General features: G+C 44.9%; 1 protein-coding gene across 1 annotated transcript in view; it reads left to right on the top strand.

Annotated features, from left to right (window-relative positions):
• The window catches only part of SMARCA4 (SWI/SNF related, matrix associated, actin dependent regulator of chromatin, subfamily a, member 4), a 92,663-nt gene that overhangs the window by 40,038 nt on the left and 36,345 nt on the right, over nucleotides 1-16,280 (top strand). The window contains exons 13-20 of the mRNA XM_055003183.1: nucleotides 459-589; nucleotides 2,093-2,150; nucleotides 3,758-3,876; nucleotides 4,140-4,290; nucleotides 4,677-4,840; nucleotides 6,903-6,969; nucleotides 8,080-8,190; nucleotides 14,970-15,212. Coding sequence (XP_054859158.1) covers nucleotides 459-589; nucleotides 2,093-2,150; nucleotides 3,758-3,876; nucleotides 4,140-4,290; nucleotides 4,677-4,840; nucleotides 6,903-6,969; nucleotides 8,080-8,190; nucleotides 14,970-15,212 — 1,044 coding nt within the window. The remainder of the gene's footprint in view (nucleotides 1-458; nucleotides 590-2,092; nucleotides 2,151-3,757; nucleotides 3,877-4,139; nucleotides 4,291-4,676; nucleotides 4,841-6,902; nucleotides 6,970-8,079; nucleotides 8,191-14,969; nucleotides 15,213-16,280) is intronic.

The following is a 16,280-nucleotide window of genomic DNA, read 5'->3' as shown; positions in this document are numbered from 1 at the left end:
CTACCTCATACGGCTGTTGAGAGGAAAAAATGGAGGGAAGGAGGACATTGTAAGCCACACTGGGGAGAGAGATGGGGTATAAACGAAATATTAAAAATAAATTATATTATTTCAAAGGATGCTGTCTCTGCATTTGTAAGCTAATACAGGTAGGCAGTTTCTTCTCTTTCAAATTGTTCTCAGGACCCAAATTTGGAAGACAACTAGCTTCTAATAATTAGCAATAACGTGCTGTTATCCCGGCACATCTAAAGTTTGCTCCTACTTCCTTCGCTGCTTGATACTAAAAGATAGTTATTTGTATATCTGTCGTATTAATCACAGTTCAAAAGGAAGAGAATGAACACAGTCTCTGTATGAGCTTCGGGATTCTGTTCTCTAGTTGACTTGAATCTCAGTTTGCCAAGGAGAGAAGGGAGAATGCTTAACCATACATTTATGTTTGTTTGTTTTTAAAGCCTTTGGATGAAACGAGCCAAATGAGCGACCTCCCTGTGAAGGTGATCCATGTGGAAAGTGGAAACATTCTTACTGGCACAGATGCCCCAAAGGCAGGGCAACTGGATGCCTGGTTAGAAATGAATCCCGGGTAAGCTGCCCGTTGATCGCGTTCTGTTCTGTTGTCCTGAAAACAGCGACATGTAGTTCATCCTCAGTCATACTTAAGTACTCCGCTATTACTGAGCTTGGAAGAACTGAAAGGGCAAAACAGCCAGGGAGCAGTCGGGAAGCTGGAAGCAACTGGTGCCTTGAGCAGCTTTCCAGATTAAAGGTCGGGGACCATCAAGAGCCTATAAATTTCTCACCCTTCAAATGGCTTTGAATGGTTTCATGGAGGATAACTCTGTTAACAACTAGTCCTTTGTAAGCCGCCTTGAGCATCCTTGGAGGAAAGGCAGCTAATAAATGCTCTAAGTAGATAAATAAATAGCCGTGATAGCTAAATGAAACCTCCATTTGAAAGGCAGTATACTTCTGAACACCAGTGGCTGGAGGAAAATAGTGGGATGTATCTAATCCTGCAATTCTAAAGACTTAATGGCCCTTAAATCTTTGGAAGAAGGGACAGCGATTTCCATTCATCCCCTCCCCACCCAACTGCTGACTCTCACTTTGTTGCTGAAGCTACTGACTCCCAGAACCAACATTTTATGGTGCTTGGTGGACTGCAGTGGGAGGAGGAAGTGGGAAAGATCCATTCTGCAAATTCCCACCCAAAGTCTGTGGGTGGTTGGATATACCCTAACGAGGGAGGCTGTTGCTTTAACGATTTGCTGGTGGGCAACAAGGAAGCATTTTGCGGACTGTTTTGGGATCAGAATGCTGGGATAGATGGACGAATCCAGCAAAGCTTTAAGCTTTTATTGTCATATTTATAAAGTATTTCGTTAGGAGGACAGCGAAAGTTGGGTAGTGATTAAAATGTCAGGATTAAAATGCCATGAAGTTCACGGGATGACCTTACGCCAGTCACTCTCTCTTTTGGCTTAACCTACCTTACAGGGTTGTTGCGAGGACAAAATGAGGGCAGGAGAGTAGCTATGCATGTCACTCTGAGCTGGAAAGCAGAGATAAAAACTGAGTGAACAGATGCATCATTGGGTGCTTTAGCAGGTCGGCGTCCCTACTTTATTTTCCCTTTTCTGTGATGGTACACTGCACTGGGAATCCTAAGGCACACTTCCCTTGTATGCTGTCCAACAGGAAAGAAAACGGGGATTTCTGTGACTTTCCAAGTATGTTTCATGCTAAGAGGGCTGTTTATTGCATTCTCTGTGGGGCAAACTTGGAATTATTTCTTGCCATTTTATGCACAGGGGGTAGGGGGCAGGGGAGTGATGAGCAGCTGTCCTATTTCCTGTGTTCAGTACAATGAAAACAACTTTCATTTGTCAAGTTTGTCACTTGTTGACTTCTGCAAAAGAAAGATCTTGCCTCAGCAATGTCAGAAACTCTGTCCTTTTTGAGTTGGAAGGGTAAAGCACCCCTAGGCCGAATGCCCTCTTATCACTGAATATAATGCCATCTTTCCTACAAATTTAATTATCCCAGTGTATCAGCAACATTAAATATGTAATAACTGTTTAAATAGATATGAAGTAGCTCCAAGATCTGACAGTGAGGAAAGTGGATCAGAGGAGGAGGAAGAGGTAAGAAGGAATGTTTGGCTTTGAACTTGTTTTCTTAATCCGTTTTCTCTGAGCTAGACCACAAACAAGAAATAAAAATATGCCATAACTTGGAGGATTTCTTAACTTCAGAGATGGGCGTGCCTGAAAATGCCTGTGTTGTGTGCAGCTTTGATCCCCTTTTCAGCTCCTCGTTTCTTACTTTGAACAAATCTTTACCTTGGACAAAAACTCATGCAGTGGCCTTTATTTTCAGCATCATGTTTTTGCCTTTTGCTTAGGTGATAAGCAAGTTGGGTGGGTCAGTCAGGCCAAACCGAACTGCAAGCTTGCAGCTGCCTCCCAGGTTGCTTGCAGATGGTCCCAAGATAAAAAGCTTCTGCCATTTGGTTAAGATGGATTGTTTGCTTTTGTATAACGACAGTGCACAATCTGTGCAACAATAAGCGATGCACAGTGTATACAACAGCAAAGTTTGTCCTTCCTGTGTTGGTAGAAGGGATTGTATATGTCACCAGAATGGCATGTGACAACCGTCGAAACAAGCCAAAGTGCATAGTTAGTACATATGATGAGTTGTATCTGTTTAGCTGCCCTGACTTCAGCCCTATGCTGACATTCTCCCAGTTGCTTGACACAGGTACATTCTCCCTTCTGGATTCCCACCGACAACCATAACGATAGTTTAGCATTATGTCAGCAGTGACATTAGTCACAGATAAGGATAACCGTATCCTACTTACTTGAAACCTGCCTGGAACCTCCTTTCCTTTCTGAATTCCTATCCAGCAGGAGCTCACTGCTCTTCCTGACTCTATGAATTGTGCATTGTTTTTCCTCCGGAATGTTCTGTGACATCATGGCAGCTCAGCCAATGTCTGTCTCTTCCAGCTCTTCTCCCAGTCTCTATTCCGCTACAGTCTCCTCCCACCCCTGTCCTGTTGAGGCATTTCCCTTAGGTTCCCTTTAGCTGATAACACTCAGATTCATACCATATCGCCTTCCTAGGCTAATTCTGCCAGTCCACACCTTGCTCTGCTTTCTCATCTGTACTTTTGTGACATGGCAGCACTTCAGCTAGTGGATCAGGCAGTCTCAAAGACTGGCAGATAACAGCCAGCACCTGTATGTTTCAGGTTCCTACAAGATGTTCTGCAAGTACTATTGTTCAGCTGATCTGCTCAGTCTTTTCTTTGACTCATATCTCTGTGACCACAGTAAAGTTCCCACCATTTGTTCATACAAACTTCGTGTTTAGTGATAATCTAATGCTATATCTGCTTGAGAGTGGAGGATTAGATATAGATAAAAGTGTCTGAGTGCTCAAGTAATAGATTGGACTGCCCTGTTCTGCTACTGGGGGATGACACTTTTTAAATACTCCTTTGCGTATAAACTTGCCTGCAAATGGAAGAGAAGCACACCAAGATATAGGCTAGGCTAGTAACTTTCTCCCTGATGTCTTTGTTTTCTCCTGGCAGGGAGTTATTAATGTGGGGAATATATTCTGTTCTGGATGGGTGGTGGGCTCTTTTTATTAAGGCTGAATTGATTCTTGAGCAACCATTAATGTTTTAAGTCAGTCACACTCCACATGTGTATTCTCACATGGTCTTAATTTCTGGCAGGAGGAGGAAGAGGAACAGCCACAACCTGCTCAGCCTTCCTTACCTGTGGAAGAGAAGAAAAAGATTCCTGATCCGGACAGTGACGATGTATCCGAAGTGGATGCAAGGCACATTATAGAGTGAGTTTCATATTGTTCCTGCCAAGTCTATGTTTATATCAGCGAGTGTCTTTCAGGCTTTCCTTTTCAGGATGCGAGATAAATGCATATGTAGTTCTCAGTAATGAGAACTACATATGCAAAGTAATGAGCAAAGAGAAGATTTTAAAACTTTTAGTGGAAAATGAGCTTGCCTGCTTACGGCTAAATGATTGATGAGTTGCTGAAGGCCAAAAATGAGAGAGGCTCACCTTTTAAAAACTCTGTTCGTATTCTCTCCCTAGGAACGCTAAGCAAGATGTGGATGATGAGTATGGAGTGTCTCAAGCCCTGGCAAGAGGGCTGCAGTCTTACTATGCTGTGGCCCATGCAGTCACTGAGAGGGTGGATAAGCAGTCCTCGCTCATGGTGAACGGTGTCCTCAAACAGTACCAGGTGAGAGGCAGGAAGTCCGGGCATCAGCTTCTGAACAGACCTAGCTTGTGCCCTGATCCGAATTAGGGGAGGGGTCACAGGTCATTGGGAGAGTGGCTGTTTTCCATGCAGAAGGACCCAGATTCTTTTGTCTCTGGCATTTCCAGTTGAAAGGATTTCAGGCAGCAGAGCTGGGAATGTTCCCGCTTGGCACTCTGGAGTGCCCTTGCTAGTCTAAGGAAGAGACCAGTGAACGCATTGGTATTGGGTAGCTTCACACACGTGCACAATGCACTGTGCAGAGCATGGTTCTGATGGCACTTTATGCGAAGCACCAAACCGGGAATACATTTTGACACTCTCTTTTGCCCTGCATAACGTGTCCGTTCCTCTTTCTCTTCCCATAGATTAAAGGCTTAGAGTGGCTAGTTTCCTTGTACAATAATAATCTAAACGGGATCTTGGCGGATGAAATGGGTCTTGGCAAGACAATCCAGACCATCGCTTTAATTACATACCTCATGGAGCACAAACGAATCAATGGACCCTTCCTCATTATAGTACCTCTGTCGTAAGTACCTCTTTGGATTCGATTCGGCTCTTCAGTGGGAATCTCAGGTTCTCAAAGGTTCACATATAACTACATTAATTACACATGATAGAATGTACTAGTTAGCTTATACTAGTCCTGCTTTGACCATCTGAGCTGAATAAACTGCCACAAATTGAATGCTGTGTATCACTAAAATGAGCAAAACCCAATATAGTAGAAATGCACAGGGCAACATCAGCAGTGTTATGGGCGAAAACATGGAAGCTTAGTATGAGATACCTGAGTCATGTATTAATATAATCTTATTGTATGACAGCTTGCAAAGAAAAAAAATAGAACAATACTTTGTAATTGCTGCCACTTGATGCTTTGTGTTTCTTTTTGAGAATTGGTTCGCCCTGAAGGGCAGTCTGAAATGTGTCATTTGGCGTGGCTACAGTGATTGCTGCTTTTGGGGTGATTTTCTTTGTTTCTAGTTGGGAACCAGCAGACAGGATGCTCCTAAAAACCACCTCCTTGGCCCTGGATTTCCCACGAGCAGGGCTTTTTTTCAGCAGGAACGCAGTGGAACGGAGTTCCGGAACCTCTTGAAAATGGTCACGTGGCCAGTGGCCCCGCCCCCTGATCTCCAGACAGAGGGGAGTTGAGATTGCCCTCCGCGCTGCCAAGCGGCACGGAGGGCAATCTAAATTCCCCTCTGTCTGGAGATCAGGGGGCGGGGCCACCGGCCACGTGACCATTTTCTCCAAGGGCAACCCACTGAGTTCCACCACCTCTTTCCCCAGAAAAAAAGCCCTGCCCACAAGGGACAACAAGGAATCAAGTAACTAGAGTTGACCTCACCTTTTTACCTGAAGTCAGTGGCAGATTGGTTTGGAAGATTCATCCTCAAGCAAAACATTTGAGGAAAGGCAGCAGGAGGGCATTTCTACAGTGGCATTTCTATAAAGGGAGTAAGACTGGAGTCTAACGGAATTAGCCTGACAAGAATGGTCCAGGCTAGCCCAGTCTCATCAGGTCTCAGAAGCTAAGCAGGATTGGCCCTGATTAGTATTTGGATGGGAGACAACCAGGGAAGTCCATTATCATCATGCAGAGGCAGAAAATGGCATGCCATCTCTGTCCATCTCTTGCCTGGAAGGCCTATGGGGTCACCATAAATAGGCTGCAACTTGACAGCACTTTGCACACACAATGGAATGAAGGGCACTTTTATAAAGGGAACAGGATTGTAGTCTACGCCCCTGTTTATTGTATGTCTTATCTTGCTCTTACTGTGTTGTTTTCTACTTTGTCATTCCATTTTTGTGCTGCTTATGGCAAGCCATGTCAGATGCACTTTTCTATATCGTTTCTAATTTTTATGATCCTGGCCCTATTGCAGTTTGTTGGATGTTTCACGTTGCTTGACTACATTGCCTTACACTTACCTACCTTGAGTCTCAGTGAAAAAGGTGGGCAATAAATGAAATCAATGAATGATTATTGAAAGGTGCAAAGCGGGCATGATGAAAATGGTGTTCAGTGGCATATCTGGTAGTAATTAGTGTTCGAGGCAAGAGATGAGGCCAGACAACCCATTCAGTTCTTTGCTCCTGTGGAAGGGATTTGTTTTAAGTCAGGAGGGCACAACGACTGTGAAATCGAAAATGTACGCGTAAGTGCGATGTGGAACTTGTCTGCTGTGTGTTCCTCCAAAGCTTTTAATCACCTGTAACTAACAGGAACTGTCCATATTTTATGCACTTATTTCACGCACAGTTTGCAAAAACAAATTAAATGAGTTTTGCTAAAAGCAAATGGCTGCTTGAAAAATCAATAGGCTGGCTTGCCGAAATCAGTTTCTAGATTAGTGACACTTTTACGATATCCACCTCTGCTCAAATCACTGCCAGCTTACCTAGATGTAAATTTGCAGTGTTCTTCTGAAATACATCGTGGTGGAAAGCTGGCCAGTGCACAGAGTTGTTGTTCTGTGTGTGTGCATATTGTGGTTATCTGTTTTTAAAACAGCTTGGGTGATACGTTTTTGGCAGAATACAAAGTGGAGTTTTCACTTTTTTTCCATCTTCTATTCTAGAACTCTCTCAAATTGGGCATATGAATTTGATAAATGGGCACCTTCTGTGGTGAAGGTCTCATACAAGGCAAGTATTGTGGTTCAAACTTCTATTTCACATTTTAATGTAACATTTTGTCAGTACATGGTAAAGAGGCAGTTAAGAATCCGAGTAAAAAATGGAGACTTCTCAGATACTAGTAGAAGGCAAATCTTGGTATTTTCCCATTGGATATCATTCAGGAACAACTTTGACATCATCAAAGGGGAGGGATCAGTCTCCTAGTGCCTGAACTGCTCTTGCCCCAGTAACCTTAGAGCAGAATCCTTCGATAGTTCATGCCATAAAGCAAAGCTTTCCTCCCATATTTGGCTTAGGGGCTGTAAAAAAGTGCAATTAAGGCTCTTCCCATTAGAGAACTGTTATTTTCTCAAGCTCAAGATATTTTCCCTCCTTGCCAGGAAGGAAGTGATGCTAAACTGGAGCCTTTAAAGAATACGTGTCGTAACAGTACTGTGTTTCTCATCCCGGGGAGAGCTGTCCTAGAAGACACCTTTTTTAAGGAGCATCAGGATATTGGAGCTTATGTGGCTGGGGAGGGATGCAGGGAGTGAGGGGGCTGTCTTGGGGTGCTTGGACAAGGTCACGGCAGATGTAAAACCCATCTTTCAGGTTTCCATCATGCCTTCCTTCTGTAAAGATGAAGATTAGACCGTATTAACTGTAGCTGTTTTTGGAAAGTCTTCCCTTCTTTTTCTTAGCTTCCTATGGCATACAAGTTGGTTCCTCTCGTTTCTTGTGCTTGTAGCAGTAACTTGAAACTAGCGAATGTAGCCATATGTTATCAAGCATTGCAGACTTAAACAATAAGATGGAGAACACTTTGACTTGTGTGGTATGTCTAGCAAGTTATTCCAGTCTCTCCTGTGAAGGATTTTAATCCCAGCCTAGCTGATCTGTTCCCCTTCCCTCACAGAAGTTGGTTTACAAACAGTTTTGTTTCATTCATGAATCAGTTGAGCGAATTGGGTGTCAGAGGATTTGCTGCCCCATACCATATATTTAATATATATACCATATAATATATGGTAATATATATTAGTAATATATATACCATATATTATTAATAATATAGTAATATGTATACCATATATTACTAAGATTTATGCTTAATTTCTCACGTTTCTTGTTTGTTAGGGCTCTCCAGCTGCCAGACGGGCATTTGTACCTCAGCTCCGAAGTGGAAAATTTAACGTTTTGCTCACTACGTATGAATATATCATCAAAGATAAGCACATTCTTGCAAAGGTGAGGTTTTTCTGCGTTTGCTGCTTTTTAATTTTTTCATGTTGTTGAAAGAAATCCCGGAAGAAATGTTGAAATCGGCAGCGGTCCCTAGGGTCGACAAGTTGTATCAGGCATTTATAAGTATTAGATCCAGAGGAGTTAGCCGTGTTAGTCTGTAGCTGCAAAATATAAAAAGTCCAATAGCACCTTTAAGACTAATCCACTTTATTGCAGCATAAGTTTTCAAGAACCACAGCTCTCTTTGTCAGATGCATCTCTGTCAGATGTGGTTCTCAAAAGCTTATGCTACAATAAAGTGGATTAAAGGTGCCACTGAACTCTTTACTATTCTGTAGGTATGAGAGAGGCATTTAAATCAAGCATTTGGGGTTATGGGGGCCATGTCTCAGTGGCTGAGCATCTGCTTTGCTTGCAGCAGGTCCAAATTCAGTCTCCAGCTTCTCCAGTTGCAAGGATCGAGTAGGAAGTGAAAGTCCTCAACCTGAGACCCTGGAGAGCTGCTTCCAGTCAAAGGAGACAAGGCCAACCTTGACAGGCCAATGCTTGGACTTAATAGAAAGAAGCTTCGTGTGTTCATTTGTGGCATTTCTTTGTTTCCTAAATAACGAGAAGGTTTCTCCTTTTGTTGGTCCTTTTAAATGTAGTAATATGCCTTGACCTGGGGAGCCCAGGTGAGCCTTGTCTCATCAGATCTCAGACGCTAAGCAAGGTCAGCCTTTGTTAGTAAATGGATGGGAGACCTCCAAGGAAGACCAGGGCTGCAGAGGCAGGCAACAGCAAACCACCTCTGTTCGTCGTCGTCCTTCTGTGCAGCCCCACATTGGGACTGCGCGTGCGCAGGCCGGCCGCGGAAAGATTTGACTAGCTATAGAATGCTGAAAAGGGGGACGCTCGCCCGTTCCGCGCGTGCGCGGTTCCGTTCCCGCCAAAACCGGCATACTTAAAGCGAGCGTCCCCCACATTCCCTCAGTTCCTTTTTCGCCGCCGTCGGAATCGGTTCTTCTAGCAGCCTGGCTCCTGCTGGCCCCAGCGTGACCTTCTCTGCTGAGGTCTTGCGGATCCTTTTGAACTCACGGAAGCTCTCCACTAGGCTGTCTTACCAACACAAGTGGTCCCGTTTTTCCCGTTGGTTAGCTCCCAAAGGGATTTCCCCTTGGGTATGCCCTCTACCTTTAATTTTTGATTACCTTGTGGGGTTGCACTCGGATGGTCTGGCTGTGACCAGTATTAAGGTCCACCTGGCTGCAATCTCCGCCTTTCATGAGCGGATTGATGGGAGAACTGTGTTCAGCCATCACCTGTCCAAGCAGTTTCTTAAAGGGCTTTTCAAAACCTTCCCTCCCAGAGCTCCCCCGGTTCCACAATGGAGTTTGCCTTTGGTTCTGGCCCAATTAATGCTTCCGCCCTTTGAACCGCTGGCTACCTGTCCGCTGGCATTGGTGACATTGAAAGTAGTGTTTCTGGTGGCTATTACCTCTTCCAGAAGGGTTGGGGAGATCTCTGCCTTTCGGGCTGATTCCCCCTTTCTTCACTTTTTCCCGGATAAGGTTGTCCTGCACCCTAGTCTGGAATTTCTCCCAAAGGTGGTAACAAAATTTCATCTACAGCAGAAGGTTATCCTCCCCACCTTTTTTCCTAACCCCTCTTCCCCAGGGGAAAGAGCCTTGCACACTCTCGATTTAAAACGTGCTTTATTGTTTTATTTGCATGCAACAGCAGCTTGTAGAAAGTCCCCTGCATTGTTCATTTGCTATTCGGGACCCCGGAAGGGTCTTCCTGCTTCCCCGCAGTCCATTTCCCGTTGGTTGGTGTCTGCCGTTAAACTTTGTTATGCTAAAGCTGGTGTGCAGTGTCCTCTGTCCGTGATTGCCCACTCTACCCTGGCACAAGCTGCTTCTGCGGCATTCCTACGAGGGGTTCCGCTTCGAGACGTCTGTCAAGCTGCCACCTGGTCGTCTCCGTCGCGTTCATCAAGCACTACTCTGTGGACGTAAATGCACGACATGACTCGGCTGTTGGGACTGCTGTCCTGCATTCGTTGTTCCAGTGACACTCACACCCGCCCCCATTGGTGAGTAGCTCGCTATACTCCCAATGTGGGGCTGCACAGAAGGACGACGACGAAAAACAGTGTTTCTTACCAGTAACTGTTGTTCGTCGAGTGTCTTCTGTGCAGACACACATTCCCTCCCTCCTGCCCCGCTGTGAGTGCTGTTTGATAATAATTGGCCTCCGGCGGCTCAGGGAAACTGAGGGAATGTGGGGGACGCTCGCTTTAAGTATGCCGGTTTTGGCGGGAACGGAACCGCGCACGCGCGGAACGGGCGAGCGTCCCCCTTTTCAGCATTCTATAGCTAGTCAAATCTTTCCGCGGCCGGCCTGCGCACACACAGTCCCAATGTGTGTCTGCACAGAAGACACTCGACGAACAACAGTTACTGGTAAGAAACACTGTTTTTAACCTCTTGTCCTGAAAACCCCACCAGGGGTTGCCATAAGTGAGCTATTATTTGACAGCACTCTCTAATATAGCAAAAAGGACCTGTCTCTTCCTGCAGTGACTTTCCTTTGAGACAGATTCCAGAAGGGTAGCCATTTTAGTCTGCTACAGCCATAATTAAAGAGGTAATTAAAGTTGGCAATGATCCACACCCACTCCGAATGAATGGTTTACTCCTTTGGCTGCATTATGTTACACAACACCCCTTGCCATGGGAAGTGGCCTTCTCTTTATAACAGTTCGCCTCGCTGCTGTTTTGTAATTCTGACTTTAAATCTCTTTCCGTCAGCTGAATCTTGATGCCTCTGGCAAAGTAGGCTGTGGGTCAGGACATCCGATACTACAATAAACGTGTGGTCTTTAAGCTGCCGCAAGTATTGGAATGGTCCAGAGCTCTTCTGCAGTCTCTTCCATCTTTAAAAGTAATTAGATGTTGCCTTCACATACTTGATCCCCAAGGCAGCGTGCGAGTGTGCATACGAAAATCTAATTGAGCCAGTGCAAAAGACACGCAAATAGAAATCTTTTCCCCACTCACATATCAGTAACTTCAACAGCAGTTTATAGTGGCTGGTGTCATCTTGTCGTAGCTCAGCAGTGCTCCAGGAAATTCCATAAAAAATGAGTTATTAACAGGTGCTAATTTGCAACTTTCTAGCACGATCCAAGCTAAGAGGTCAAGAAGTGATGGCTTGGACCAGGCGCACAAGATGGAGTGCTCCAGATTTCACATTTCTGGTTTCATCTGCCATGTGAACTCCACAAGTTAGTGTCACTAGGAACACCCCATATGTCTTTTTGGGGCATGCTCGGCTCCCTCTAGCTGTGGAGCGCATTTAGGGGAACGCGCTGTCAGCTGTCAGAGGGAGCCGAGCGCACCAGCAACAGCGAGAGGAAACCAAGCGTGCTGGCAGCCGTGAGAGGGAGCATGTTCCCCTAAATACACTCCACAGCCAGAGAAGCTGAGCATGCCAGTGGTGGCGAGAGGGAGCTGAGCGGACTAGATGAGACACCTAGAGAAAGAACCTCTTCTAGGTAGAAGAGGGATTTTCTCTCTCTGCTCCCTGATAGAGGTTCTTTCTTGCTATACTTCCTGTGGAAACTCCTCCACGTGTCAGGCGTCTCATCTAGTTTGACTCTCTGATTCTTGTCTTAAATCCAGTGGATACAGTTAACTTAGTTGTTCAGAGCTCCTATTCAGCTCCACGACTGTCAAGTACTACTGAAGGTCCTGTTCTCGGGCCTACTGTTTCCTCTGTGCCGATAACCCCCCACCCCCAGTTCCAGCTGGTGTTTTGCAACAGCCATACCGTCAGTACCATCCTGCACTTCCCATTGGCCATCACTGTCACTGTCCATCTTGCAGATCTCATAGGACTCAACGCTATCTAATTCCCATCACATACTTGTTCTTCATCTTTGAAGGAAGATGCAGGCGTGACTCTGCTTTTGATGAAACCTGAAATTTCATCCCGATCTGATCAGAAACAATCCTTCCATCATTGCTTATAGAGAAGTTAGAACAGCACAACTGCCATCTCTTTAGGCCTTGATATTTTTTTTTTTTAAAAAGCTCCAACTCTTACAAATCCTGTTTTCCAGCTGACTGGTTCAGAGTTACCATATCCCAGTAGCACTTCTCGTATTTTTTGCCTTACAAATAGTCTAGAACTCATGAGAAGAATTCCTATTGCAAGAAGATGAGAGAATGTGTATGAGGTACATCAGGAAATGTTTTCTCTCACTTGGCCGTGGTTGAATGTCTGTTCGGCACCCGAACAGGTGAAAAGTGCATCCAAAAGCTGAGGTCTCTGGTTTATTCCGTTGGAGTTTCTCATTTCCAAAAGCATGGTGCTTTCAAAATACCTTCTGCCCCCGCAACAACCAGTCCCTCGCCCACAGATCTTGCTTCTCCACTTTCTTGAAATATTCATTCAGAGCACAGTCCAACTCACGGTGACCTCTGGTGCCTCCAAGTGCAGTCTTTGACTTCCCCTTCTGTCCTCTCTGTTATGCATAAAACCTGCAGTCCCAAAGACACCTTTCTTCATGGGGGCACATCACCAGTGACACCCGAGTGCTGACTATTGCCGTTATAATCTATGCAGTAGAGCTCACAGTGCTTATCCCACATGGAATCTTCAGACTTTCTTGTCCAAATCCCAACTTTCTGGTGAAATAGTGGTTTTGCAACAGAAGGATGCTATAGTACTTTTTGCCCCTCCCAGAGACTGGTTGTGTGTGTGTGTGTTCTGCTCTGCTGTACTGAAAATGGATGAGGTCCTACATCTAGTTTTAGACCTTTGGAATATCATCACCCTTATCTGCACAAAAAAAAGAAAAGAAAATCTACATGGTGCCCCTGTCCTCAGTCCTCCTAACCAAGGGAACCTGCTTTGCTTCCACAGATTTAAAGGATCTATTTTTACTGCAGATCACATTCCTTTACTTTGCAATAGAGACTGCACATTATCAGTACAAGGCTGTATATCTATCTTATCAGTTAATTGCCATCTTCCCTTACATAACAATAATTGTGGACATAGCCTAACAACTTGTTTCAAGGAGTCAGCTTTATTCCCCTGTTTCCATGAGACAGTAATAATAACAACAACATTCAATTTATATGCTGCCCTTCAGGACAGCTTAACATCCACTCAGGGCGGTTTACAAAGTGTGTCATTATTATCCCTACAACAAACACCCTGTGAGGTGGGGGGTTGAGAGAGCTCCAAGAAGCTGTGACTGACCTAATGTCACCCAGCTGGCTTCAAGTGGAGGAGTGAGGAATCAAACCCGGTTCTCCAGATTAGAGTCCTGCCGCTCTTAACGGCTACACTAAACTGGCTCTCCCAGCCAGTCTCATGACAGATGCCTCTATATGAGGTTGGAGAGCACTCTGCAGAGATGACTGTATCAGCCGATAAGTAGAGTTGAAAACATATCAGTATGGTAGAACTTTTAGTGGTTCGCAAAGATCTGCAGGAATTTTCCTCTGCAATTCAGAGAAGTCATGATAGCTATCCAATAAGCAGGGGGTCATGGCATCTCCACCGCAATCCTGATTCTTGTCTAGCCTGTCAGCTAGGGAAAGATACTTACTGTACCAAATTACCCCAGTTGCCATTCATGCAGCAGGCAGCAGCAATGCACTAACAGACTTCCTCAGCAGTTGAGGGGAAAAACAGTACATAACAGCCACCTTAGGAAGGAACCAGCCCGTTTACTGTGTTAGGATAGCAGAGGATATTGAGCATCTCCTCAGCGCTTCAACCTCTGGATCCTGTCATTGATCTTGTTATGCCAAGAGCTGGTACGTCAGCTGCTTCTGGCTAACGTTACAGCACAGTTGCTTCTTCCATGGCCGTACCTGCAAGTGGGCACCTCGTCTCAACCATCCTGGAAATAGGAAGCTTTGGGTGTATTCTGCTTTGGTCCGAGCAGTGCTCAGTTCTTTATTCCCAGCTGTTCTCACCTCCAAATAGGTCACTTTGCTGATCTTTTCTATAGGTGCATCTGCACAGAAACCACAAAGAACAGTTGCTTTCCAGCACCTGATTTTCTAGTGGCCACCTGTGCAGTCATACCACTTCCACTCCTTCCCCGTAACAGGTACTTTTTATCCTGACGCATCATCTAAGGAACAACTGAGAGAGAAGGCACTGCTTCTCCTCTTTGAGGTTTTTGCAGTACCGTTTCCCTCCTCAAAAGTGGGCAGAATTGATGCCAGAAAGATGCTGAAGGGTTCTCTGCACAGGGACGGGATCCCATAGCTGTGACTTTGCAGATGGCCACTTGAATTTATGTAACAGGGAAGCAGTCTATTCTTCCCAGGTATAATTATAATAATAATAGTATTTGATTTATATACCACCCTTCAGGACAACACCCACTCAGAGCAATTTACAAAGTATGTTATTATTATCCCCACAACAATCCCCCTGTGAGGTGGGTGGAGCTAAGAGAGCTCCTAAAAGCTGTGACTGACCCAAGGGCACCCAGCTGGCTTCAAGTGGAGGAGCGGGGAATCAAACCCGGCTCTTCAGATTAGAGTCCCTCGCTCTTAACCACTACACCAAACTGGCTACAATTGATGTAAAGAAGTTAATAGAAACTTGCCTACAGTCACATGTCACCTTCCTGTTAAGCCCATGTTCTGATTTTGAGTTGAAAACTTAATACCCGTGCATGAGAGGGAGACCTACACTAAAACTTTTCTTTGAGAGGTACAATTCATTCATATTGTGACTCAGATTTTCTCGCTGTCCTGAATCTTCAGATCCGTTGGAAATACATGATTGTTGATGAGGGTCACCGAATGAAGAATCACCACTGCAAGCTAACCCAGGTTCTGAACACGCACTACGTAGCTCCCCGTCGCTTGCTTTTGACGGGGACACCACTACAGAATAAGCTGCCCGAGCTATGGGCTTTACTCAACTTCCTTCTTCCAACTATCTTCAAGAGCTGCAGCACATTCGAACAGTGGTTTAACGCTCCGTTTGCCATGACTGGAGAAAAGGTAGGTGTGGGAGGAGAAGCACCAGACAACTTTATTCCCAAGAGTCCTGCATTTCTGTGCAGAGTTCTAAACGGGCGAATTGTAGTTCATTGTTGCCGGCACTGCACTCCCAGCGGCTGGAACATTCTGTTGCGAACTCCAGGGTTAGGCTATTGTTGTCGTTGTTATTGTTGTTAATGCCATTTATAGTCCGCCTTTCTCACTGACGGTCAAGGCAGCTCACACAAGTGTGAGATTAGTATAGCCAACATCAAGGACATTTTCCATAAACAGTGCCATAAGGTAAATAAATACAAGTGTACATAGTCATAGCATTAGCAAGAATCCAATACAGAGCTGAAGAAATGCTGGAACAGAACATAAGCAATTCTAGGACTAACATTAGACAACATGGAGCACAGGTAGTTCATAGGAGCATGTATTTAAAGCAACAGATAGTATGTAAAGCAATATAGTGGTGAAGTTTGAGGTCCCTAACTCATTAGTGAAGCATCTGAGACCCCTCCCTACAATACAGCCCTCCTATCTGAGTAAAAAGCCTTTTTGAATAAGTTGGTTTTGTATTGTTTGTGGAAAATCAGGAGGGGGGGGCTCTCCTGACCTCCTCAGGCAGGCCCTTCCACAGGGTAGGGGCCACCACAAAGAAAGCCTGTGTGCAGGCTGCTGTTGATTTCACTCTTGTGCAGGGTGGTACCTGCACATGCTAAAGTTGGTGTAGAAAAAAGTGTACTTTTCGGTTTTAGCAAAATAGATTATTTTGGTGTGAAAATATATATATGCCAAAGCAGGGCGCTGTTATGATAAATGTAGTGGTCAATTCATTTTCAAACCAAAGCCCTCTTCCATTGTGTAATGTTCGGTGCAGCAATTACTGAAGGGGCGGCTAAAAATCCACAGTAACAGAAAATGTTTTCTTTTAAGAGACTATGTCCATCCTGAAGATGCTGCTTTGTTCCAGCACTCAGAGCAAGGAGTGGGGAAAATGTGGGTCATTTCTTTCTTCCAGAGCGCTGTATTCACTGCTCTTTGTGGTGCTATGAAATGTACCTGTGCAGCATAGGACCCTGC

Source organism: Eublepharis macularius, chromosome 19 (genome assembly GCF_028583425.1).
Source record: "Eublepharis macularius isolate TG4126 chromosome 19, MPM_Emac_v1.0, whole genome shotgun sequence".
Taxonomy (NCBI): Eukaryota; Metazoa; Chordata; class Lepidosauria; order Squamata; family Eublepharidae; genus Eublepharis; species Eublepharis macularius.
Note: the sequence above shows the minus strand (reverse complement) of the source record. Positions and strands in the feature narration are given on the sequence as shown.